This window comes from Mustelus asterias, chromosome 20 (assembly GCF_964213995.1).
Source record: "Mustelus asterias chromosome 20, sMusAst1.hap1.1, whole genome shotgun sequence".
Classification (NCBI taxonomy): Eukaryota; Metazoa; Chordata; class Chondrichthyes; order Carcharhiniformes; family Triakidae; genus Mustelus; species Mustelus asterias.
Window position 1 is genome coordinate 36,525,628 of NC_135820.1, and position 26,755 is coordinate 36,552,382.

The 26,755-nt window shown below is 40.4% G+C and overlaps 2 protein-coding genes across 4 annotated transcripts in view; one reads left to right on the top strand and one right to left on the bottom strand.

Annotated features, from left to right (window-relative positions):
• Positions 1 to 16,832, top strand: part of LOC144508474 (aurora kinase C-like) — a 33,714-nt gene extending 16,882 nt beyond the window's left edge. For both annotated transcript variants that reach the window (XM_078236418.1, XM_078236419.1), the window contains exons 5-9: positions 1,439 to 1,630; positions 7,044 to 7,182; positions 7,844 to 7,992; positions 14,428 to 14,602; positions 15,369 to 16,832. In XM_078236418.1, coding sequence (XP_078092544.1) covers positions 1,439 to 1,630; positions 7,044 to 7,182; positions 7,844 to 7,992; positions 14,428 to 14,602; positions 15,369 to 15,557 — 844 coding nt within the window. In that variant the 3' untranslated portion in view covers positions 15,558 to 16,832. The remainder of the gene's footprint in view (positions 1 to 1,438; positions 1,631 to 7,043; positions 7,183 to 7,843; positions 7,993 to 14,427; positions 14,603 to 15,368) is intronic.
• The window catches only part of fam210b (family with sequence similarity 210 member B), an 84,386-nt gene that overhangs the window by 18,629 nt on the left and 39,002 nt on the right, over positions 1 to 26,755 (bottom strand). Inside the window, exon 3 of one of the 2 annotated variants that reach the window (XM_078236421.1) lies at positions 19,527 to 21,978. The exons of the other annotated variant lie outside the window; for it this stretch is intronic. Coding sequence (XP_078092547.1) covers positions 21,750 to 21,978 — 229 coding nt within the window. The 3' untranslated portion in view covers positions 19,527 to 21,749. Of the gene's footprint in view, positions 1 to 19,526; positions 21,979 to 26,755 lie in introns of those variants that run through there. 2 annotated transcript variants of the gene reach the window in all.

A 26,755-nucleotide genomic window follows, 5' to 3' on the forward strand; every position in this document is an offset into this window, starting at 1 on the left:
AATTGCTGAATGTTTGTAGATCCAATTAGATGAATCAGTTTAAAAAAAATGGATTGCTTGATACAAGTGAATACATTGACCAAAACAACATGTTTTCCAGGTTGCTGAGGACATGAGTTCTGTGAAATACAGGGAACCATGGATGTCTAGGACAATTCGAGACTGGATGAGGAAGACGAGAGGCTTTTAGCAAGTCCAAAGGGAGCAATTCAGCTGCAGCCTTGGAGGAATATAGGAAGCGCAAGAGGGAACTTGAAGTAATTAGTGAAAAGGGAGCATGAAAAGGATTAGGGAGAATCCTAAGATTTTGTGAATACATTAAAGGGAAGAGAGGTTAACCAGGGAAAGTGTAGGACACATTAGGGAGCAAGTGGTCAATCTGTGAAGCCACAGGACAGTGGAAGGGTGTTAACTGAATACTTCACTTTGGCCTTCACTCTGGAAAAGGAGAATGATTTCAGGAAAAGGGACTGAGGAACTTGCACAGAAATGGGGAGATATTGGAGACTTTGACAGGCTTAAACAGACAAACCCCCTGGCCTGGATGCATTCCATTCCAGGCTGCTGTGGGAGACAAGACAGGAAACTGCAAGGGCTCTGACGCATTTTTAATTTCTGTCCATGGGGGGTAGGGAAGAAGTGTTAGAGGACGACTAATTTGGTTCCACTTTTTCAAGGGTGGTAAAGATGAACACTGGCAAGTCTCATGTCAGTAAGTATTGGAAAGAATTAATATCCAAAGGCATAGCTTTGTCAGAGGGAGCCCGTGCCTAACAAACTTGTTAGAATTCTTTTGAAAATGTGATCATGTATGTCAATTGGGGAAGTTCAGTTAATATAGTTTATTTGGATTTTAGCAAAGCTTTTGACAAGGTCCCACATGGGAGACTGAAGGTTAAAGCACAAGGAATTTAGGTAAACTTGGTGAGATGGATCAGGAACTGGCTTGGTAGTAATAGAAGGCTGAAGAAACTGGATGGTTTTCTTTAGAGCCGAGAAGGTTGGGTGAGGACATGATTGAGGGGTGTGAGTAGGAAGCAGCTGTTTCTCTTGATCGGGTGGGGGGTGGGGGGGGGGGCATAGTTTTGAGAAAACGGCTTCATGCGAGGATGGTGGGAATCTGGAATGCACTGCCTGGAAAAGTAGTGGAGGTTGGAAACCGTGCAACCTCTTTTTTTTGTTAAAAAAATATTTGGATGAGAACTTGAAATATAACATTCAAGGATATGGGACCAGTGCACCTTGAGTGGTAGTTATATCCAGTGCAGACTTGATGGGCTGAAGAGCCTTTTCTGTATGACTAACCTCAGTCTCTTCTGTGGTGCTATTGGCCTTTAGGAAAGAGTACAAGTTTTCTTAGCACATCAATTTCTGAAATTATAAAATTTATACTCAAGAATGCTGAACAATCCAATGTGTGATCAATTTTATTTCTTAGAAAGCAATGGTGTTTGGATGACTTTGAAATTGGTCGACCACTTGGGAAAGGCAAATTTGGAAATGTGTACTTGGCCCGTGAGCGACAATCCAGATTTATCCTGGCATTGAAAGTGCTTTTTAAATCACAACTTGAAAAGGCTGGTGTGGAACACCAACTCCGAAGAGAAGTTGAAATCCAGTCACATCTCAGGTGTGTATACTTAATTTTATCTTTGTCAATGTGCATAGTGGACAGGGTAAGCCCTTAATCCATCTCCTTGCCTATGGTCCCTGTTTGCTACTTTAGTATAGTGATGCATGCATTAGTACCACTTCATTGTGTATAGAATGCCTGCCATATACAGTTTGGACAGTTAAATGAACTCTGCTGTAAGATTGAATCAGATCTTATTGGGAAAATAACTTGAGGTATGCAGTTGATATGAAAATTGGCAACCAATTCAATTGAGAAGTTGCAAATACAGATTCATACTGGGTTGACTCGTACTGTTTCTTTTGCACAAATGGCATAATTTCCCTTAGCCTATGGCATTGTATGAACAACTATCAATCTTTTCTCAGGAACAAATGTTTCAATCTCTGTAGTCAATTGTTTGGCTATTTACTGTGTCTTAAAGCTTTCTATTTTTCTCTGATTTGACTCAATCTGTACTCTCGTTTTCCCTTTGTTTCTCCATCCTTAAATGTCACTGGTTATGGAAATAAACATGATTCTGCTGTTCACAAGTGCCAGATGTGCTCATGTTAATCAGCTTGCAATTCCAGCAAATATTTTGAATGGAGATTTGGTCACAAAGTCCTAATAGGACATGCCACATGATTCCTTGCTCCAGCAGGGTTAGTAGCTAAAGACCCTGTCTTCCATAACCAAAAAGAGATTCATTTCAGGAAATCTTGAGATTTGGGTTGGTGTAAAGTTTTCATTATAGCTAGCACATGTTTAGCCTATCTTGATTTGACAGCTTTATTCCTTCATGATCAACTAGGGTTGTTATCCAGAGCTAAATGCAGTAAGTGTTTCTTACCTGTGCTGGTTGAGAAAGTAACAGCCAACTATGTTTTGGCTTCTGTTCTACCAGTTTGATGCTTTGGTTTGAAAACTTCTGGTGCTTTTGTCATAGTACCAGCCACTGGATGGCACTGTTTAGAAACAGAATTATAAGTGTGTTATTACAATACACAGACCAGACTAAAAACACAGTATGGCAGCATTAATTATTAGCAGTCGGAGCATTTTCGTACTGAAGGGACAGCCAAAGGTTTACACTCCAAGCTATTAAGTAGTGAACACAGGAACAGGCCCTTCGGCCCTCCAAGCCTGCACCGACCATGCTGCCTGACTTAACTAAAATCCCCTATCCTTCCGGGGACCATATCCCTCTATTCCCATCCTATTCATGTATTTGTCAAGACACCCCTTAAGTCACTACCGTATCCACTTCCACTACCTCCCCCAGCGACGAGTTCCAGGCACCCACTACTCTGTATTTTTTTAAAAAATCTGCCTCGTACATCTAGTTTAAACCTATGCCCCCTAGTAATTGACTCTTCCACCCTGGGAAAAAGCTTTTGACCATCCACTCTGTCCATGCCTCTCATAATCTTGTAGACTTCTATCAGGCCACTCCTCAACCTCTGTCGTTCCAGTGAGAACAAACCAAGTTTCTCCAACCTCTCCTCGTATCTAATGCCTTCCATACCAGGCAACATCCTGGTTATTTTTTCTGCACCCTCTCCAAAGCCTCCACATCCTTCTGGTAGTGTGGTGACCAGAATTGAACACTCTATTCCAAGTGCAGCCTAACGAAGGTTCTATAAAGCTGCAACATGACTTGCCAATTTTTAAACTCAATGCCCCGGCCGATGAAGGCAAGCATGCCGTATGCCTTCTTGACGACCTTCTCCACCTGCATTGCCACTCTTGGTGACCTGTGTACCTGTACACCCAGATCCCTTTGCCTATCAATATTAAGGGTTCTGCCATTTACTGTATATTTCCTATTTGTATTAGACCTTCCAAAATGCATTACCTCACTTGTCCAGATTAAACTCCATCTACCATCTCTCCACCAAGTCTCCAACTGATCTGTCTCTGGTCCTCATTGCTACCTGCAAATCCACCAACCTTTGTCACCCACAAATTTACAAATCAAACCAGTTACATTTTCCTCCATTGTAATATTACAAACAGCAACGGTCCTAGCACTGATCCCTGAGGGACACCACTTGTCACAGCCCTCCATTCAGAAACATACCCTTCCACTGCTACCCTCTGTCTTCTTTGAGCCAGTTTTGTATCCACCTTGCCATCTCACCTCTGATCCCATGTGACTTCACCTTCTGTACCAGTCTGCCTTGAGGGACCTTGTCAAATGCCTTACTGAAGTCCATGTAGACAACATCCACTGCCCTACCCTCATCAGTCATCTTTGTCACTTCCTCAAAACTCGATCAAGTTCATGAGACATGACCTCTCCTTCACAACCATGTAGGTGGAAGGGCAGAGACCAATCATATGGCTTTTTAAATTACCTGAAGCTCATATTCTCAGCAAATGCTAGCATGCAACCAGAAACCACACCACTGTTTTATGTGGAATAGAAAGAAATAGGGCATATTTAGTTGGAGTTCTCTTGTATTGTACAAGGGATTTGGGGGCTTAAAGAAATCTCACTACAAATCAAAAATTAAAAAGGGGGGGAAAACTGAAGGAAGTATAGAACCTGGGAGTTGCTTACTGAAATGTTATGTTGTGATACGATGGATGTGTGCAATGAGGATCATGAGATTTGGAACTCCTAGAAGATTCCAATAATATCTCCAAGCAAATCAATACCAGATGGCCCAAAGAACGTGAGCAGGAGTAGGCCATTTGGCCCCTCAACCTTGCTCTGCCATTCAATAAGATCATAGTTTTTTTTTTTGTGGACTCAGCTCCACTTACCCACCATTCACCATAACCCTTAGATTTTTGAACAGTAAAAAAATTATCTCTTTGCCTTAAACATTCAAATGAGGTAGCCTCAACTGCTTCACTGGAATTCCAGATTTGCAACCCTTTGGGTGAAGGTTGCAACATTTCTCCATGTGGTGGGATGTAAAACTTCTACATTACTACAAGGTCCAGTCCATCCAGCAAAGCCAGGAGTTAAAACCTATAATGAATTGACAAAGATCTTAAAGCATTTCGTGCTGAAACACTCCTTGTTGCAGAAAGATTTGGTTTCCACTAAAGCCAGGATGAAGGCCAAAGCATTTTGGTTTGTGGCAAGCTAAATATTGCAAATTTGATGCAACAGTCATGGTACTCTGATTAGGTTGGTATGTAGACTCCAGAATGAAACTATCCAGAGAAAGCTGCTCACTGAAAGTACATTGACTTAAAATCAAAAGTAGAAATGCATTGTCAATGGAGTTGGCTACAAGAGACTTTGCAGAAAGCTTGGGGGGGGTGCAGTTGATCCACAAAATGGAGACTGCTAGGGATAAATCTGCAAAACTAAAAGCATTCTCACTATGTGCATAAATTGGGGGAATGCTGGAGCAGGGAAAAGTGCAAGTATTGTGGCATAAAGGGCCATATTGCCAAAGCATGCTGGACACAGCAAACTGCTATACCAAAAATGCACAAGATGACAGTCGAAGATAATGTGCCAAGATCAAAGTTCAAGAGCTGAAGCTAGGCATCTTTTCAGTACAGGATATACTATTTTTGAGTATCTGCAAAACTCGCTGGTAAACTAGTCAAAATGTAGGTCAATACTAGAGTTGCTGTATCTCTATAATCTAAAGCAATTGCCATTGAAACCATTAAATTTTGTTCAGGGATGTATGAGGTTGTACCACAATTATACTATGTTTCCACTGTGAATGGACAAACGGCAGAGTTGCCTCCATGTTTTCCATGGGAAATTTCCTGCTTTATTCGGTCAAGCATGGTAGGGGGGAAATTAATCTTGAGCTGTAAATTAGCCAATAGGAAGACTGACCTATAGAAATTTCTGTACACTGATGCTTTATCAAGATTGCCACTACAAATCAAAGAACCTGAAGAGAATTTGACATCCTATATTAAGTGGATAGTGTACCAGGAACACATGATCCAGTGATGGGAAAGGTTATGGAAATAGTCCTAAAATGGAATGATGTCAAAAGTGCACGCAAGCCATACATCACAAGACTTGAGCTGACAGTCCACAATGGAGTTTTATGGGAAATCAGTGATTATTCCTCCATGCCTGTGTGGAAGAATCCTTGAACAGCTTTGTCCTTGAAGGACATCCAGATGTAGTGAGAATGAAGGAACAGGCATGTAGCTTTTTTTTGGTAACCAGATTTAGATACCCAAATCAGAGTGGAACAATGTTAGTCTTGTGCGAGACTAAGAAGAATGCCACTGCTACAACCCAACCTGTATATCCTTGAATAGTCAACAGCCATGTCAGCAAGTGCACAGATTACCCTGGTCCAGTGGAGGAATATATGTTTCTAGTAATTGATGTACATCTAAAATGGCCAGAATGGTGATTGTGAAATCCACAGCATCCAAACAGAATACTGAAGCTGGATGAAATATTTGGTAGACCAGAGGAAATAGTAAGTGATAATGGGGCAGTTTCCTTCCAAGGAGTTTGAAGACTACTTGAAAGGAAATGTACAACACAACCAGTTATCTCTGTACCATCCAGGCATTAAGGACCCAAGGTACACTGTCAAGACGAGCAAATAACTTCTTGATACAGGAACACCTGCCTGCAACAAAGTCCACCTGCAATGCAGCTTTTTTTAAACGAAAGCTAAGAATATGTAACCTTTTGTTGCCACCTGATACTTCAGACATGTCAAACAACAACAACAAAAAGCAGATTGCTGGGAGAAAACAGGACTCTTCAGAAAGAACAAGTACTAGCTAGAAGTTGCACTCCAATGAAAAATGGCACAACCTGCTGTTACCCAAGCAAAGATCAGCCCAACATCTTGCACTGTACAGGCAGATGAGAGTTTGGCAACATCACATTGACCAGATACTCACCTCAGTGAAACTTAGAAGTACTTGCATTGGAAATTTCAAGTTGTAATCCTTCTCTGAACTGAATTCCAGATTCAATTTCTAAAGAATCTCCAACACCAATTGAAACTGATATCAAAATGGTTTTTCAAGAAAGAGGACACTTCAAAGGTCCAAGTAGCCAAATTCCAGAATGTCTTGTACAACCAAAACGTAGATGTCCACTTGAGACTTATTTATTGTATGGTTGAAAAATGATACATTTAATGACAAGCTTGCATTTAGAACTAAAGGAGGACTATTTAAAGTAGTTGCAGTTCTGGTAGAATGTCACATGACCCATAGTGTCATAAGCAAAAGGTTTTGCAGGCTTTTGAGGCACCTCGCCTTGGGCCTTGGGCAAGCAACGTTTCCTAAAACCTGCAGTGTTTGATTTTTAACCCAGGAGTGGCAACTCCCTTTGTTGAAATTCCTGGTCAATATAGTTTTTCAGATGAGCCCTACATGAAATGAGGACCATTCTGTCCTGTATGTTCAACTAGCTATTAGTGGTGATTAAGCATTTTCAGCTGTATTGATTGTTTTCTTTCCACAGACATCCAAATATTTTACGACTATTTGGCTACTTCCATGATGATTCTAGAGTTTATTTGATCTTGGAGTATGCTCCTCGTGGTGAACTTTATAAAGAACTGCAGCGATGTGGAAAATTTGACGATGGGCGAAGTGCTATGGTATGAGAGAACTACTTGTTCTTGGAAGGCAAATATGAATTCCAATTAGCACCAGTACCAATCAAGGTTGTAGTTTAATTTTTACTTTGTTTGGCACTTGTAATCTTGGGCATACCTAACCAGCTACTTGGAGAGGCATCACTCCCAAAGACTAACTACTGTCTGAGCTTTTTCCAGTGACCATGACTGGATTGCAACCGCCTTCAACCATTTCCATCACATTGTTCATTCACTAAACCCAGCAATGCAGAGGTCCTTGTAATGTCCTTTTTATTGCTGCTCTCCTATTCTGATCAATTAACTCAGCACAGATCAGAAATTGTGTATGGTCTGTAAGACCTGGTGCGTGGAGCTCGCTGTGCTAGTTCAAACATCACTATCACTTTCTGGATACACAGCTGCTAAACAAAAAAGCAAAATACTGTGGAAGCTGGAAAGGTCTAGGAGGGGGAAAAATACTGCAAATATGCAGCAGGTCAGGCAACATCTATGCAGAGAATTGGCTTATTTCTAATTTGCATGTAATTTAATAGCTGAACAAAATGTTGACTAAAATCAGGGTGGCTAAGGATTTATATCCACATAACCACAATGAGTTATTAGATTTGATTCTATAGGTACTACCAGCTAACAATTTTATAACCTTTTATCCTTTTTCCAGTACATGTCTGAGCTGGCTGATGCACTAGTATACTGTCATTCAAAGAAGGTGATTCATAGAGACATTAAGCCAGAAAATTTATTACTTGGAGCAAATGGCGAGCTGAAGATTGCAGATTTTGGATGGTCTGTGCATGCTCCAGCATCCAGGTAATAGGCATATAACTGCATAAATTCCTGTAATTTTTGCCTTGTGGTACTAGAATAGATGTATCCTGTCAGCTTAATCGTTCCATTGCATTGGATGCATAACTTTGATTTTAGAAAGAAACGTTCAATTTTGTTTTGCTTTTGCAATGTGGGACTTGACTAACTTTTAGGAGCCCAATTATTTTCCGGCTTGTTGATTACACTTCAGTTCAATTGTCTATTTTATGGTTTTTTTTGGGCTACAATATTTCTTCAAGCTGTTAAGGTTTCTGATTTGGCTTTCGTGTGCTCCACTTAATTTTCAACTTGCATTTGGTATTGGTAGGCTTCCATGTGACATGTTCTCCCATCTGAGAACCTTTAATTGGGGAGGGAGTAAAGTGTGAATGAGAATTGAGGTAGCTAATTTTGACTGACTATTTGGGTCATTGTGTCAGAGGTCTGTGACTCTGCATACTTTCAGTCTCCAATTACTTGTTGAAATCTAACAATGGAGGATCCAGATTTTTAGCCTTGTGGCAAAATGTTCCGTGCAAAGCATGATCATGAGTAAGTGGGAAGTATTATCTGTGGAAAAAAGTACAATCCAGAGAAGGGGTAAACTGGCTCTCCTCTACTTGGCCTCGACTGGTCACAAATGTTGAAGTTTAAGGATATGCCTTTTCTGAATCTATATTTTGGATGTGAACAAGTCAATTGAATCAGGTTTTTCAAGTCAGCAAATTTATTATCCACTAAACCTGAAAACTAATACATGATGTCAAACATTCAGCCCTTGGGCACAAATAGAAAATAGGAGGCCATTTGGCCCTTTGAGGCTGCTCCGCCATTCATCACTTTCCTGGCTGATCATCCAACTCTAGTCTAATCCTGCTTTCTCCCCATAACCTTTTTGTTCCCATCTGCCCCAAGTGCTATATCTAGCCAGCTCTTGAATACATTCAAGATTTTGGCATGAACTGCTTCCTGTAGTAATGAATTCCATAGGCTCACCACTCTGGGTAAAGAAATATCTCCTTGCCTCCATTCTAAATGGTCTACCCTGAATCCTCAGACTGACTGCTAGTTCTGGACTTCCCCACCATCAGGAATATCCTCCCTGCATCTACTCTGTCTAGTCCTGTTAGAATTTTATAAGTCTTTGCGATTTCCCCCTCATCGTCTGAACTCCAGTGAAAGCAATCTCTCCTCATACATCAGTCCTGCCATCACTGGAATCAGCCTGGTAAACTTTTGCTGCACGCCCTCGAACAGACCAAAACTGTGCATGATATTCTAAGGTGTGGCCTCACCAAGGCCCTGTGTAATTGCAACAACACCTCTGCTCCTGTACTCACAACCCCTCCATGAAGGCCATTTGCTGCCTTTACTACCTGCTGCACCTGCATTCTTGCCTTCAGCGACTGGTGCACAAGGACATCCAGGTCTTGCTGCACACTTCCCCCTCTCCCAACTTGCAGCCATTTGGGTAGTAATCTGCCACCTTGTTCTTACAAGTGAATACCCTCATATTTATGCAATTATAATGCATCTGCCATTGATTTGCCTGTTCAGATCATGCTGAATGATCTTTGCACGCTCCTCAATTCACCCCCTCACCCAATTTGGTATCATCTGCAAACTGAGATGTTACATCTTGCACGTTCATCCAAGTCATTACTATATATTGTAAATAGCTGGGGTCCCAGCACTAATCCCTGTGGCACCTCTAGTTACTGCCTGACAATTTGAAAAGGACCCATTAATTCTTTCTTTGTTTCCTCTCTGCCAACCGGTTTTCTATCCATCTCAATACACTTTGTTTTTCCGCCCCGCCGATCCCATACACTTTAATCTTGCACAATTAATCTGATACAGGACTTTGTCAAATGCTTTCTGAAAGTCCAAATATACCACATCAACTGGCTCTCCCTTGTCAACTGTGCTAGTTACAACTTCAAAGCATTCCAACAGATTTGTCAAGCATGGTTTCCCCTTAAATCTATGCTGACTGATCCTGCCACTGCTTTTTAAATGCTCTGCTATAAAGCCACTTATGGATTTGAGGCCTTGGGGATTTATCTGCCTTCAATGCCATCAATTTTCCCAGCACCATTTCTCTACTAATATTGATCTCCTTCAGTTCTGTCTCTATCTTGCATTCTCCAACATTTCTGGTATCTGATTTGTGTCCTCTTTCATGAAGACAGAATTAAAGTATATATTCAGTTGCTCAGCCATTTCTTTGTCCCTGTATTATACATTTCCCCCATTTCTCTGTAGAGGACCTACATTTGTCTTCACCAACCTCCTCTTCAAGTATCTATAGAAACTTAGTGTCAATCTTTATGTTCCCTGGAAGCTTTTGTATTGTATTTTCCCCTTAACCAATCCCTTGGTCCTTCTTTGCTGAATTCTAAACTGCTCCCAATCCTCAGACCTATTTTTCTTGGCCAATCTGTATGCTTTTTCCTTGGATCTGATACATCTCTAATTTCCTTTGTAAGCCATGGATTGGCCCTCTTGCCCATTTTGCTTTTGTGCCAGACAGGAATAACCTGTTGCTGCAGTTCCCCAAGCGTTTCTTGAATGTTTGCCATTGCCTATCCACTCTCATCCCTTTAACTCTCCCCAATCTGTCATGGCCAACTTGTGCCTCATATTTTCATAGTTTCCTTAATTAAGATTCTGTACTCAACTACTTCACTCTCTAGCTTTATATGTTCTATCATGTTATGGTTGCTGTACCCCAAGGGGTCTCATGCAATTAGATTGGTATTGATTCCCTTCTCATTACACGACACAGTATCCAGTCTAAGGATGGGCCTGCTCTCTAGTTGGTTCCTCCACATTGATCATCAAAACAATCCTGTATACACTCCAGGAATAATTCCTCCTATGGAATTGTGGCTAATTTGATTTGTCCAATTATGTGCAGATTAAAATATCCGATATTCCCTTGTCATATCACCAATTTTGTGTTTAATGCCATTCCCAACATCACTCCAGTTTGGGGGTCTGTATATGACACCCACTAATGTTTTTTGCCTCTTGGTATTCCTCAACTCTACACATACAGACTCCATGTTGTCAAAGCTAATATCCTTTCTCACTATCATGTTAATTTCCTCTTTAACCAGCAGTGCCACTCCACCTTTTTTTCCTTTATGCCTGTCCTTCCTAAACACTGAATACCCTGGGACATTCAATTCTCGTCCCTGGTCTCTCTTTGATTTTGTCTTTGGTGGGTTTTTTCCTGCCTATCACTTCTCCTTATTCCTTTTATCTTGTTTTTTGTCCTTGCTCCCTCCTTCTGACTCCTTGCGCCCAGGGGATGGGAACCTATGTATGAGTTTAAACCCTCCCCAACTGCTCTAGCAAACAACAAACTTTATGAAATAAAATACTTGATTCCAATTTGTGTAGTTAATTGTCCTTTGATTTATTTTCTTTGAGGCATGGATTTTAAATGTGACCAATTTAGATTGGATGTTTTCTTGGATAGTCAGGCATAGATGTGGCCATTATTGCAAGATGTAAAGTTGGTCTCTTGAACTTAGTGACAGTCTTACTTCAAAAGAAGTAACTGAAGTCCTCAACTGAAGACCACCTGTGACACTTGCAATCTCTCTCCAGTAGCTGGTAACCTTGCCTTAATTCACCCATTGTGTATTTCCAAGAGATTTTAGGTGGGCCTGTCCGGCAGCCATTGTTTCAATATCCAACATTATGCCTTTTTAATCCAGATGTTCATAAAGGGAGAGGTATTATCAGAAATGTACATTATCACCTTCACCTTGGAATGTGGCCCTGCATTTTTAAGCAGTTTTGTGTATTATAATTCCAATAGTTTGTCAGTTAGAAGTTGAAAAATAAAAGATATAAAATTGTAGCAATTATTTCCCACACCTATTGCCAGGGTTCAACGTTTCTGGATCTCTGGAGATGCATTCCACATGGTTAGAGTAACAAAGTCAAATAATCCTGAACTAAGAGCAATAGAATATCAGATCAGAAGTTGATTTTGAGACAAAATTGAATGGGAAGCCAATTATAGAAACTAAGGGAAACATCAAGACAGACACCTTTTATTGATTTGATCACTGACTAGACATATATTAATCAGGTAGGGTGACCAGTGAGTAGCAGAATTACTTCCAATTGAGAGCCATGATGGTTATGGAGGAAAACTACATTAACAAATTGCTTTTGATATAGTTGCCAAAGGGGACCAAGCTGACTGGACTGGTCCTATGAGTCTACCCTACAATGTGCATGATGAGACACTTTCACACTGGTGTGTGATCACTTTGGGCAGATAATTTTATTGAGCTATTAGTGTCACGAGTAGGCTTACATTAGCACAACAATGAAGTTACTGTGAAAATCCCCTTGTCAACATGCTCCGGCACCTGTTCAGGTATGCTGAGGGAGAATTTCACATGGCCAATGCACCTAACCAGCATGTCTTTTGGATTGTGGAAGGAAACTGGAGGAAACCAGTCCACACAGACAGTAACACAAGCTAAGAATTGAACCAGAGTCCCTGGTGCTGTGAGGCAGCTGTCCACCATGCTGCCCTTGAATGGGTATTAATGTATAATTGAAACTAGCCTAATTTGCTGTAAAATTATAGCAGACCTTGGTTGGACCTTTGTCCCAATTTCAAATTATAGAATCCCTACAGTGATGGAGGCCATTTGGTCCATCAAGTTTGCACTGACATCAGGGCATATCATCCAGGTCCTATCCCCATAGCCCCACATGACACTGCTAATCCACCTAACATGCACACCTTTGGACTGGGAGGAAACCTATGCAGTCACTGGGAGAATGTGCAAACTCCATGCACAACCTAGGCTGGCATTGAACCTGGGTCCCTAGTGAGGCAGCAGTACTAACTGCCAACATTTGAAGAGGGTGAAGTAATTCGGATACTAAGGATCCATTGTGGGCAACTGCTTTTTGGAGCTTTTCCTATAATTGACTGAATTTTGGGTCTTGCCTTATAGTACTGAAGTGGCAGCCACCCCTGAAGTGAGTGTCTATATTAATTTGGAATGTACCCATACAGTCAATCTTTAATTATGTAGCATAACAAAATATCTTGTGCTTGAAGAGGACATCCAATATTTATCTCCAAGTAGACAATTAAAAATGCCAGATACAAATCCATTAAATTTGTTTTGGGGCAACAGTTATGAACCAACTTGTTTTCTGGGTAATGTGGAAGAGCAAAGATATTCTCCCTTGTGTATGTGGGTCCTTCTAGACCATTCAACTTCTTTCTCCTTTGCATAGCTTATCGTGCAGAATCTGATTTTCAAAATACCTTGCTTTCAGATTTGGACTTGAGACTGATTTAGTTTCTTAAAACTCATCTTCACAATGTAATGTGTTCACCAGACTTTTAAATTGGCTATTTAATCTGAAACAATGACATCAAAACTAGCTGATTTGGCATTGAAAAGATAAATTTGTTTTAAATATTTCAGTGACTCTAGGCTTGATGTGAATGGATGATTACTCTGATTCTAAACAATGGAAAAGATTTGATTAACTCACATGGAGTAAATAAGTTGATTACTGCAGATAATTTCAAACCAGTGCATGTCAAATTATGGTATGGAGCTTCAAACAGCCTGCTACATAGGGCTTCTCTGACTTGTCTAGAAACATGTCCTACACACTGACCAGTGTATTGAGTAACAACCAAGACCACAAGTTTCATGCTTTATTTTGCTAAAGTCTACTAATCACTAAATATCCCAATTACATTTATGTGAATATTCTCTGGTTGATCAAGCCTGCTTATGGGTTACTTGCTCACCAGTCCAAATTCAGGTCTGCTTCTGGAGTGTTAATCCTGGATTTTTGTCTTTTGCTTGGTCTTCAAGCTTCTTATCCTTCATGCATGACTATAGCACTAGAATTTGGCTTATCAGTGGTATTGTTGATCAACTCATCTAGGCCCATCCTGCTGGTTGATTAACTCATTACTTGCATTCTTCACAACAGATATCACCTCATGGTGAGGACTTTTCTGCCTCAGTGATCAGTTCTGTTGTGATAAAGTTCAATGTTCTGTGCACAAAGGGCTTCAATTGATTTGTCTTTTCCTCCAATTTTTCAACATCATCCTTTTTTATAAAGCTATAAAACTTTCCTTGGTCTATGGTGCCTCAGCATTTTAGAATTTGAATCATTGTTTTTCTCATCAGTATGACTTGCACATGTGATTTTGTACCTGAATTTGCCTTAAGCTTGTGACAAAGACTTTTTGAAGCAAAAGGAATGGGTATTTCACCTAGGTCTCAGGCTGTACTAACATTAAAATTCCCTGGATCATTATTTTGGAAGGCAAAATTATTTTTAAGGTTAACTAAAAGATTTTTGGATTCTCCTTTTAAAAACAATGGAATAGATGCTAAAAGGTACTTGTTGTATTATTTGTAGAAGAGCAACATTGTGTGGTACCCTGGACTATCTGCCACCAGAGATGATTGAGGGGAAAATGCATGATGAAAAGGTTGACCTTTGGAGTCTTGGTGTTCTTTGTTATGAATTTTTAGTAGGACATCCTCCGTTTGAAGCAGCAGATCGTCAAGAAACCTTTAGGAGAATTTCTAAAGTAAGTGACATGGGTAAACATGTAAGCTTCCAATGGTAACAACTGAAGCTCAGTAAAAATGGTCGCATGATCCAACTATAATTCTATGCACACGGTTATGGGGATGAGGTGGGAGAGTGGGCCTGGGTAAGAGTCCCAGGAAAGTTGGTGCAGACTTGATAAGCTGAATGGCCTCCTTCTGAACTGTAGAATTCTGATTCATTTTTCAGCTGGGTACAGCTTAGGCATGTATGCAAGGATCAGTAAGACTGAAACTAGCATTTGAGGTCTGCATTTAATCAATGCATTGTTGATCTATCTATTGCTTTGGTTATACTGGATTTGGATATCTAGTGTTGCAAATCACTTCTAAACCTAATATGGCAATGTTCGCTTCATTTGACTCCAATTGAAAATGGTTTTTGTGTGCATAAGGGAGGGACTGAACCAGAAACTTCCTTATCTCTGCCAAAGGGTTGGACAAAGATAAATGCTATGTATTTCTGGCCTTAGCCAAGTTTCTCCTGCCCAAGTTTCCTGCTCTATCTCCAGGGGTTATGTGGGTGCTTGATGAGAACTGGATTGGGCTTTGAATTTTCCTGAGTCAAATGATCATGTGCTGAGTTACTAGCAAACAACAATCTAGAATTACAGCAACTCCCCCTGCCCCTTAACACTTTTGAAGATGAGGAAAATAATTAAGTGAAACATGCTCACTGGTGACAATGTGATTTCAGGTATTGTTTGTATAGTGTAGTTAACATACCTTGTGCTGTATCTTTTTCAGGTTGACCTTAAGTTTCCACCCTTTGTATCAGAGGGTGCAAAAGATCTAATCACTAAATTGCTGAAGCACAACCCCAACCAACGGCTACCTTTGAAAGATGTACTCGAACATTTCTGGGTGATTAAGCATGCTGTTAAAACAGCCAGCCAAAAGAAGGAACCTGTGACACCATCTGCTCCCAATGTGTAAACCCAACAGGAAGATGTAGAAAATGTTGGTTTTGAGACTTTGCAGTGCAATAACTATTTTCTGACCACCTGCAGCCACTATTGTCTGGTTCTGAGTGCTGAAATATTACTACTTCCTGGCAGCAGACAACTGGCTAATAGAAAATTGGTGAATTTCTTAATTTACCTTTTTATAAACTGTACTGTACTAAATTCGGGAATTGTCTAGGTTCACCTTAATCAGTTTTCGCTGTTCATGGTGGAATTCACATGTTCTCTAAATTTGTTTATTAAGTGAAACTCCAAGTTGTGACTCAACTATGAACTTTGCAACTGCAAAAATAAGGTTGCTGTAAATTAACTGAGTCACACCAGGTTAATGGGCCAGTCAAATTTAAACTTGTGTTTCTTTTAAAAAGTGCCAATGTCATGGATCTAACTTGGATTGGTTGCTGAGACCAGAAGGGTATCTGTGTTCTTGCTATATGCAGTTAACTTGCTATGGTTCAGGTCACAACCTCTGAACTGTATGTAAATATAGTTAATTACACTCCTGTTCCATGTTAATCTCCAACTGTCCTGTTGTACTTGTCCTGTTGTACTTGTGTAGCAAAGGAGGAGTTCTTTAAACTGCAATTGCAAAATACTTCTGCCAAAAATGTCCATGATCAGAGAATTGATTTGAAAATGGAGAGATTTAGGAGCTTTGAGGATACAGTTTCTTGATCACCTGCTTTGTATCAACTTTACCTTTATTTTATAGCTGATTACAGTATCCATCAAGTTGAGATGATTTATACATTAATAAAAGTCTAGCTTTTGAAATAATGCTTTTCCTCCTTCCCTGATCACCACATGCACATCCTCCAATTAATATATTTGAATGCTTTCTCTAACTGGCACAGATGGATAGATTTGATTGTGATCATTTGTAAAAGGAACATACTTTTAGGCTCTATAATTTGAGGAGGATCATGGTTGCTTTGAATTTTAAGTATTTGGCCATAGCTTCAAAGTTACTGAAGGGGTTTTGTACATCAACATTACTTTATTTTTGACCAGTCATGGTGGACAAAATAGTTAAATCCAATAGCAAAACTGAAGGTGTGGAATTTGCTCACCTAGCTTTTAATTTGGAGTTGGCTGTAAATGTCAATGAAAATCTGTTCTAATTTCAGTGCAACACTAATTTTTTGAGCAATGTACTTGCAAGATGAGCATCTTCTCCTGTAGATTTGGTTTTCTAGACTATTTTGTCAAACTGGGTTGGATCAATGAAGGAAGCAGCATCACATTTAATCAATTTTTATTTGAATAAAGAATTGTTTTATATACAAAACCTACCTTCCCAAATTTCTAGAATTGAGTTGATTTTCAATATAAACTAACTGTACAGGTATTTTTAGATTTGTCATCTTGAAAATATAAATCTTTCCAGTAACACATCTACTTGGTTGTAAACACAATCCAAACAAAGCATTATATTTGAGGCTAATTCAAAGCTGAACACAGTAACTAGTTTTACTCTTGCAGCTGATTTAAACTCCTGTTAAAATGACATTTGATTTGTGATCATTGCTTTAAGCATTTAGCATACTGAAACTATTCACAGGTTAGCTATAGCTGTTCTGAGGGGTCCTATTAAACAAAACCATTTCAAAATGCATAATTAAAAATATTGAACATTTCCATAAGAAAAATATTGGTTCTACAAGCTGTAACATTCACAGTGGAGGTTGTATTGTCAACATATGGCTTTAGGCATATGAATAGTAGTGTGGTAGGTTTAAACTGCCCATCCCTTGTGTTCAAAATGCTTTATTCTGCAACCTTTTAGTTTTAGCGTTGTTTCTAGCTAGTGAGCACTAACTAATCCCATGGAGTAGCATATATGGCAAGTTTCCTGTATTTGGAGTACAATTTTCCCAGTCTTAAGATCAATTTGAGCATTGGGTAAGCAGGGGGGGAATAAACCAATAGCTAGCTAACAAAATTTGGAATATTCAAGAATGAAGGTTAACATGTAATCCTTTGAGCTACTGTTTTATTTGCTATTGTAGCCTAGCATTTTCTTTGGCCATTTAAGGTAAAGCACCCTTTATCCATAAATCCAAAAACCATACATTGAACCTCTGATCATTAGCAGTGTGCACTATTGCCTTGTGGTTTTTGTGATGTCAAATTTACAGGTATCCTGTTTAGTGATGCATTTTTAACTTTTCTAGCCATTTTAGACAATAGCTAGCCACGGCTATTGTAATTTAAAGTTTTTAATATGCAATCTGAAATCCAATGCATTGGCCCTGAGGATTTGTAAGTGCTTGACCTAAAACTTACCACTTGCTCCACTAAAACACCATTCCCATAATAAGCAGATAACAATTTCCACTTAAGTGCCTATTACTCTACTGAACCTTGAATGTATGCATGGAGTATTAATTACTGGTCTATTACTAATGTAAATGTTTGAAAATTCATGTGCAGTAGTAGTACAGGGAACAGCCAATTTTGGATTTTCACTTGGCTATTTTCACTCCATTTCTGTTCATAGTAATAGTGCATCAATATTTATATAAAGAACACTGCACTTCTGGTATCAGGTTGGTGGTATCCATGAGGGTGATGCATTAGCGCCAACAAGTGAAAACATGACTTGTCTATGGCCAATTTAAAGAATCTAATGTTACTTGCCTCAGCAGAGCCATTTCAACTGTACAATGTAAGGGCAAGTAAATTCTAGTCTCATCACTTGGTAATTTCCCATTTTCAGAACTTAAGCTGGAGTTTCTTTGCCCACCTGAAGAGCATTTTTCAACTAAGTGTTCTTGCCACCATTTCTCCTTTAGCCCCCTCACCTTCCATCAGTTACCCATTTGCTTGACTAAGGGCCACAATTGTCCTTGGCTGCATAATTGTTCAAGAGCTGCATATCATTTTCTAACCCAACTGCAATACCTGAAGAGAGAACTTGAAATAAATGGGTACTGTAATTGCAGTCTGATGGCAAGCAGGGCAATCTTCTACTTTGGTCCCATATTAATTTTAATGTATAGGATTCTGGTTTTGATCTTTCACATTCTTTACTTGCTATTTAATGGAAACTTCCAAAGATTCTCAGTACAGAATGAAGGGTCCCAAAACATCAGGAATGTTACTATCTACCCATTGAATTCTGAATCCATATTGCTTTAGGTGATTTGCATTTACCTACAACCATCCTGGAATCTGAAATTATCATATTTGATGCTTCAGATTAGATGAGGGCCTTCCTCCTTAGCTGGTTGCTAGTTTACAGCAGGCTCACAATAACTGTTTTCCATCCAAGGCTTCCAACACCAGGTTAAAGTACAACAGGTTTACTTGGAATCGTGAGCTTTCAGTGCTGTGCCTTTCTTTTAATGAAGGGGCAGCACTCCAAAAGCTCTTCTAAACAAACCTGTTGGGACTTTATCTGGTTTTCTTACTGTGCCCACCCCAGTCCAACACTGGCATTGCCACATCATCCTAGGCTTGCTAGATTCCAAAGATGTGTGGGTTAGGTTGATTGGCCAGGTTAAAAATTGTCCCTGTGTCCGGGGATGCGTAGGTTAGAGGGATTAGCGGGTAAATATGTAGGGGTAGGGCCTGGGTGGGATTGTGGTCGGTGCAGACTCGATGGGCCGAATGGCCTCCTTCTGCACTGTAGGGTTTCTATGATTCTGGGGGCCAAGGCTCAAATTATAGACTTGAAATAAAGTGAGTAACTAAAGTAACCAGGACAAAATGCCCTGAACTGGAAGATGGTACTGAAGCACTGTCAGGTCAGGGGACTCATTTTCTTCAAGTCTGTTCTAAAATCTCCTGTTATGAGCCAACTGCTTGACCAGTGGGGAATGGTTTAAGCATGTCTGTAGGCTATTACATTAACTAGCCAAAAAGCATTATGTACTGATCAAATTCAGGTCTTAAACACCTAGAATTTTGCCATTTACCAGCATTTTAAATAGTTTAAGTGCCCTGGACTTGGATTTTATTTAAGGTTACAACACATTTTACCTAGTAATTTGACTAAGTGAAATAATGATACTAACAACTTGAAGTTCACTGGGGTTCTGCATGCTTAAGTCAATTAAATAGTTTTCAAAAAAGGCATCCAGACTGGGGCATCAAGTCAAATCTCATGATTTATGGTAAAGTATTTTCATATACTTGTACTAACCCTACATGTAAGGTGGATTGTATCCAAGTTTCCATTGGTCCCAGTTCATCCTCTTATTGGAAAAAAATTATTGCTTATTGGCTTGAATTTCACTTTTAGAAATCAGTTTTTCAATTACTTTAATGGCTGCAGTAAACTTAATTTTATTGAAACACACAGCATTATCAAAGTTTGACAAGGTAAATGCTGAATGTTTCCCCACGAGTCTAGGACCAGAGGACATAGGCTCAAGAATAAAGGGGTACCAAGGACTGATGAGGAATTTCTTGAGGGTAGTGCATCTTTAACTCCTTACCACAGAGCTGTGTGGGCAGAATCAGTGTATAGTTAAGGCAGAGATTTTTAATCAGTAAGGGAATCAAATGTTACAGGGAAAGGGTAGGAAAGTGGATATGTCTACTCCTGTTTCTATTTCTTATGGTCTTATTCAAAACACCAGATTGGAAAAATAAATCAGTCAGCACACTATATACCCAAAAATTAATTTACTTAGGGGTGTTAATGTTATTGGTATGCAGTATTAATTGGGTTTTTGCATTAAAATTAGTGGACTGGAGAGATAGGAATGGTTAATTTTGTATCAAATGAGTTTTCTGTCATTACCACAAAGGTAACTTAAATTAGCTAACCTCCCATCTCGTACATTTGTCTATGAACGTGTATCTCAAAGAGACATAGTGCAAAGTGTCAAAACTGTAGAGACAGTGGTCCTGTTGAGTTTTAAAATCCATTTGCTCAAATTTCATTGATTGTTTGGGTAGAATTTAGAAGTGAACATAGCAAAATGTATGCTGTATTTAGTGATAGCCAACTTGGTCATTTAGTTATTTCCCCTCAATGCACTATTTTTGAAATGGGGCATCTTTCCTATTTTCCTGAAGATAGGCTAAGTTGGTTACACAAGTGAACATGTCCTCTGCTACACTGCCCCACCAGCAACCTTGAAGTTATACCACAAGCTTTTGTGGGTTAACTGAAGGGGAAATGGGAGCAGAGAGCAATCAATCCTAGACTTTATCATTTAGGTGGGAGATTCCAGTACTGTTTATACAGTATCATAGAAATCATAAACCCTACAGTACAGAAAGAGGCCATTCGGCCCATCGAGTCTGCACCGACCACAATCCCACCCAGGCCCCACCCCCATATCCCTACATATTTTACCCATTAATCCCTCTAATCTACGCATCTCAGGACACTAAGGGGCAATTTTTAGCATAGCCAATCAACCTAATCCGCACATCTTTGGACTGTGGGAGGAAACCCATGCAGACACGAGGAGAATGTGCAAACTCCACACAGACAGTCACCCAGGTCCCTGGAGCTGTGAAGCAGCAGTGCTAACCACTGTGCTACCATGCCGCCCGAGTATGGTCTGAGTATTATCTGAGTATGTTGAGGGAAATGCAACTTTAAGCTGCATGTCAGCATAGGGAAAATTTGCTCTTGATCAAAGCTTTTTCAGATTTAAAATCATGTTATGCAGATTAACTTGCTCCTATCTCACTATTGGGGAAACTGAGCTGACTCTCAAAGCTAGGACAGAAGATCCCCATTATGAGAAACCATGACATTCTAGTATTGAACAATATGGAACCATTTTTATACAAGCTGTTATTTTCCTCCTTGGGCTAAAAGTCAACTGCCTTCGTTCAAGTATTAGATTGTCAATTTGCTTTGTTTGGCCAATTGTAGTTGTCTTGTGTAGATACTTTTTCTTAACTATGCTTTTAAGTTATATTGTCTTGCTTCAAACAGCAGATTTGCAACAGAAGTAAAAGGAACCCAACATTGGGATTGAACTTCTCCAGCAGCTACTGAAATCTAGGCTGTAGTTATGCAAGAGATCCCCTTTTGCGTAGTGCTGAGATTGACACCATGTCAGTATGTAATGACAACCAACTTCAAACAGCAAGCAGAGTTAGAGGTGACTACTGCATAATATTCACATACTGCATTCATTTGAGCAAAAGTTTCATGTCTAGGTCCTTCTGTCTGTAATCTTGAAGATGATTCTCAAATTGTTCCTCGTGGTTTGGAAGGGGAAGCCTTAAAAAGCCCAATCTTGCGAAAGTACCTCACTATTAATGGCACAGAAACTAAAGTTATGCTCATTCGTACTGGGGCGAAGATCTTGTGAACAGCGTATGCTAGCAGAAAGGTACTGGTGCCGGCTGCCATTCTGGACTGCACAACAGCTTCATTAAATCCCACCTTGTAAAGGATTGCTGCCACATCCACACCACTGAAAGACAAAAGGTTAGAGTCAAAAATACACTGGAACTTAGTGAAGAATATAGCCAATAAAGTAGATTAGAAATCAGAGTTATTTTATCTTGATGCCTGGAAGCTTTCGGTCACTGAATATGGGCTTTATGCATTATCATATGCATGACAAACCATTCTATCCATTTAATATCAAATGTTTTCAGAACCAACTAAATTACTGACTTTATTGAGAGCATTAATGCAAAATTGTACAGTCGACAAGTTTACCCTCAACTTCTGACCATTTGCAGCAAGTGGGTGGGAAACCTAACCTTTGTTTCATCCTGATTATCACCTTTTGGTTTTCAGTATTGTTTTCACCTTTTAGATTTGATTACTTTTAAGTTTTTCTTCCCTTGGTTAATGTTCTTGAAGTTGAAACACAATGGAGAAAAGGGGTGTGTAAACTCCAGTGTCACCCAAGCCAGCATTGAACCCATGTCTCTGGCACTGAGGCAGCAGTGCTAACCACTGCTGCCTCACATTGCCAAGGACCCAAGTTTGTTTCCTGGCTTGGGTCACTGACTGTGTGGGTTTGCTCCCATTTCCTCCCACAGTCTAGAGATGTGCAGCTTAAGTGGATTGGCAATGTTAAATTGCTCCTTAGTGTCAGGGGGACTAGCTTGGGTAAATACATGCAATTATAGGGATAGGGCCTGGGTGGGATTGTGGTCGGTGCAGACTTGATGGGCTGAATGGTCTCCTTCTGCCCTTTAGGATTCCATGATTCTAGGCCATTCGGCCCAGCAAGCCTGCTCACCACCTTTTGGTGGAACAGATTCCTTATCTGTTCCAAATGGTTGTGCCTTTTCATAGAATCCCTACAGTACAGAAGGAGGCCATTTGGCCCATTGAGTTTGTACTGACCATGATCCCACCCAGGCTCTATTCCTATAACCCCACACATTTATCCTGCTAATCCCCTTGACATGGTAAATTGACCCTAATCAACCAAACCTGCACATCTTTGTCTGTGTGGGTTTCCTCCCAGTCCAAAGGGAGAATGTGGATTAAGCAGTGACCTGAGGCTAGTATTGAACCTGGGACCCTGGCACTGAGGCAGCAGTGCTTGCCACCATGCCAACTACTTTTTGAATGGAGCTAGGAGCTAGCTTACGTACAACACGCTCTCACCACTAGCAATGAAATATAGGAGATAATCTCTCAATGGGATAAGTTAGTTAAGGGATAAGTATTGTCCAATGCACCAGAAGTGCCTGAATTCCTGCTCGTCTTTCAGTAGTGCCATGAGACCTTTTGCATCCACCTGAGGGGACAGATATCCCAGCTGACAGCAGTGCCTTCATAGCTTTTTGACATCTCTCCGCTTCAAAATAGCTCCTCATACTCAGTGGAGATCCCTGTAAGGCCCAATAGGCCAAAGAGTCCAGTCCTGTTCCTATGCCCCATAAGAATATCCTGAAGTGAACTTGGATCCTTTCAAGCTAGCAGTGAAAATAGAATTCAATAACTTTTGGTCCAAAATTGCCAATTATTTTGATCCAATCAATCATTCATTGTAATGAATGTTTCAGAGGCAAACTACCTTATTTTCCAACCACAAAAGCACCTGGATCTATTAAATAGTGATTAGCACTGCTGCCTCACAGCACCAGGGACCTGGGTTCGATTCTCAGTTTGGGTCACTGTCTGTGTGGAGTTTGCATGTTCTCCTGGTGTCTTGCGTGGATTTCCTCCGGGTGCTCCGGTTTCCTCCCACAGTGTAAAAGACATGCTGGTTAGGTGCATTTACCCAAACGGATGCCAGAGTGTGGCGACGAGGGGAATTTCACAGTAACTTCATTGCAGTTTTGAAGTAAGCCTTACTTGTGACTAATGAATGAACTTTACTTTGACAAAATTAAATGTAAAAAAATTTAACATATGACTAGATAACAGGTAGCAACACATTCTGAATTCAAAAAGCCAAGAAACTTTGTTCGGTTATTAAAAGGTTTAAAAAAGGTAAATATTACAAAAGATCTGTGACTAGTCTAGAACATCTAAATTGCTTAGTCCCTTGGTCAGTTAAGTAAACAGTGAGGCGGCTCTTCCGTAATTACCTGTAGTGTATTCGCTGCTTAATTTCTTGTCACTTCTGATCAAGTGATTGAGTATTATAGAGTGTGCCTGTATTATTTATTTTCACAAGCTTTTTTTTGCAAGATAAGAAATAATCAAACATTTTTTCATTTCAGCCACCCAGTGTCAGCACTGAACAATTCCAGGTCAAATGCATAACAATGCTCGTTCTACATTACTCCTGCGATGTTGTTCTGGTCCAGCTTTGGCAGAACATTATCAGTGCACTATTTACCATTTCCTGCCCAGACTATCCAGTGGCCTTCAAGTGAGATTCCAAACTGTTTCAGGCGTTTTTTAAAATATAGAATAATTTGTTAGCCCAATTTGAGAGAGAATGAAAGTAAAATATATCCAGTTGAAAAAAGGAGAGATGACAATTGGCCAGAGAAAGAAACAAACGAGAATGATACCACAACCCAAATTAAGCAGACCATTTATTTTTATAATACGACAATATTCTGCAGAAGCGGGGATAATCAACATCACTTCACAGAATCCATACAGTGCAGAAAAATGTCATGCACCCATTAAGCCTGCACCGAAACAATCCCATCCAGGCCCAATCCCAGTAACCCCACATTTACCCTGCTAACCTCCAAGACACTAAGGGGGAATTCAACATGGCCAATCTAACTAATCTGCACATCTTTGGACTGTGGGGGGAAACCGGAACACCTATAGGAAACCCACACAGACACGGAGGACGTGCAAACCTCCACAGAGGCAGTCAACTGAGGCTGGAATTGAACCTGGGTCCCTGGTGTTGTGAGGCAGCAGTACTAACCATTGTGTCACCTTGTGAAATACTCCCAACAAGTTTTTGTACCGTGAGCAGTTATATCTTTAACTGGATAGCTCTTTCAAAAAGCTGGCACAGATGCACTGGGCCTCTTGCTACATTCTATGATTTGGCCCCACACTACCATGCAAAATGTAATGCAATATGATTACAGCCATGATTAATACTCAACTTCCATTGGGAGTAATTATTTGGCAGGCCACAACAAATTAGCAGTCCGTTTTACACCTTCCAAATTTTCTTTTTTGTTTTGTGTATGAAACAAATTAGTCCTTGACCATTTTGTTTTAAAAAAAACAAAGTTAAAATTACTCCCTTGCCCCAGTGTGCTGATAAAATGATATTGGAATCTTATTACTGCTTTCAATCTCAGTGATGACTTGTGCATCAGCCTTGGCCCCTTACCCAGGCTTCTCCATTTCAGAAAAGGTTCCCAGTTTGTGCAATACTTGGCAGCTGCTTGTATATCAGCCCTTGGATTTGGAAAGTCCAGTCAGGCACAAAGCAATCTGAGGGGGTAGGGTGGGTTGGGGTCAGGGGGTGGCAAACAAGCACTTGGTGAAGGGAAATTCACCCTGACCAAAGCTTCATTCAAAAGCAAGCAGGGAGATTTTTACAGCGATGTACATGACTCACTTTTCAGCTCAATGCAGCTCAGTGTTCACCTCTAACTAGCAACAAGCAGAATTAATGGTTCCAGGTAGGAATGCAGTTGTAAATGGAACAAATTGATCCCGAGTTCCTCACTGTGACAAATTCTGAATGTGGTTTTGCTACAACAGTGGAGAATGTGGCAAAAAAATAAACATGATTACTAAACAGAAACTCCCTTTGTGGTGGTTCCCTCGGTGATTTCCCTTTTGGTTTCAATCGCCTTCTCCAGCCTTAAAAGGTTGATGGTGAGGTGAGAGACTTGGTATCAAGGCAGCATTTGTAGTGTGGCATTGGAGAGCCCTAGTAAAATTGAAGTAAATGGGAATCAGGGGAAAAACTCTCTTGTTGCATAAAGCAAATTGTTTGTGGTTGTTGTCAGCCAATCATTTCCCCATGACAAAACTGCAGAGGTTCCCCAGGCTCGTGTCCCAGGCCCAACCATCTTTGGTTGCTCAATCAACAATCTTCCCTCTATCACAAGGTCAGAAGGGGCAGCACTGCTGCTTCACAGCTCCAGGGACCTGGGTTTGATTCCCAGCTTGGGTCACTGTCTGTGTGGAGTTTGCACATTCTCCTCGTGTGTGTGGGTTTCCTCCAGGTGCTCCAGTTTCCTTCCACAGTCCAAAGATGTGCGGGTTAGGTTGATTGGCTATGCTAAAATTGCCCCTTAGTGTCTTGAGATGGGTAGGTCAGAGGAATTAGCGGGTAAATATGTAGGGATATGGGGGTAGGGCCTGGGTGGGATTGTGGTCGGTGTAGACTCAATGGGCTGTAGGGTTTCTATGATTTCTAATTCTAAGTGGGGATGTTCCCTGATGATTGCAAAATGTTCAGTACCATCTAGCTCCAGGGACCCGGGTTTGATTCCGGCCTTAGGTCACTGTCTGTGCGGAGTTTCCACATTCTCCCCATGTTTGCATGGGTTTCCTCCAGGTGCTCCGGTTTCCTCCCACAGTCCAAAGATGGGTTAGGTAGATTGGCCATGCTAAATTGCCCATAATGTCCCGGGATGTGTAAATTAGACGGATTAGCAGGTAAATGTGTGGGGTTGTGGGGGGATAGGGCCTGGGGTGGGATTGTTGTCGGTGCAGACTCGATGGGCCGAATGGCCACCTTCTGCACTGTAGGGTTTCTATAATTCATTTGCAACTCCTCACATACTGAAGCAGTCCATATAGAGCGAGGCTTGGAATGATAAGTCTCAAATAACACATGC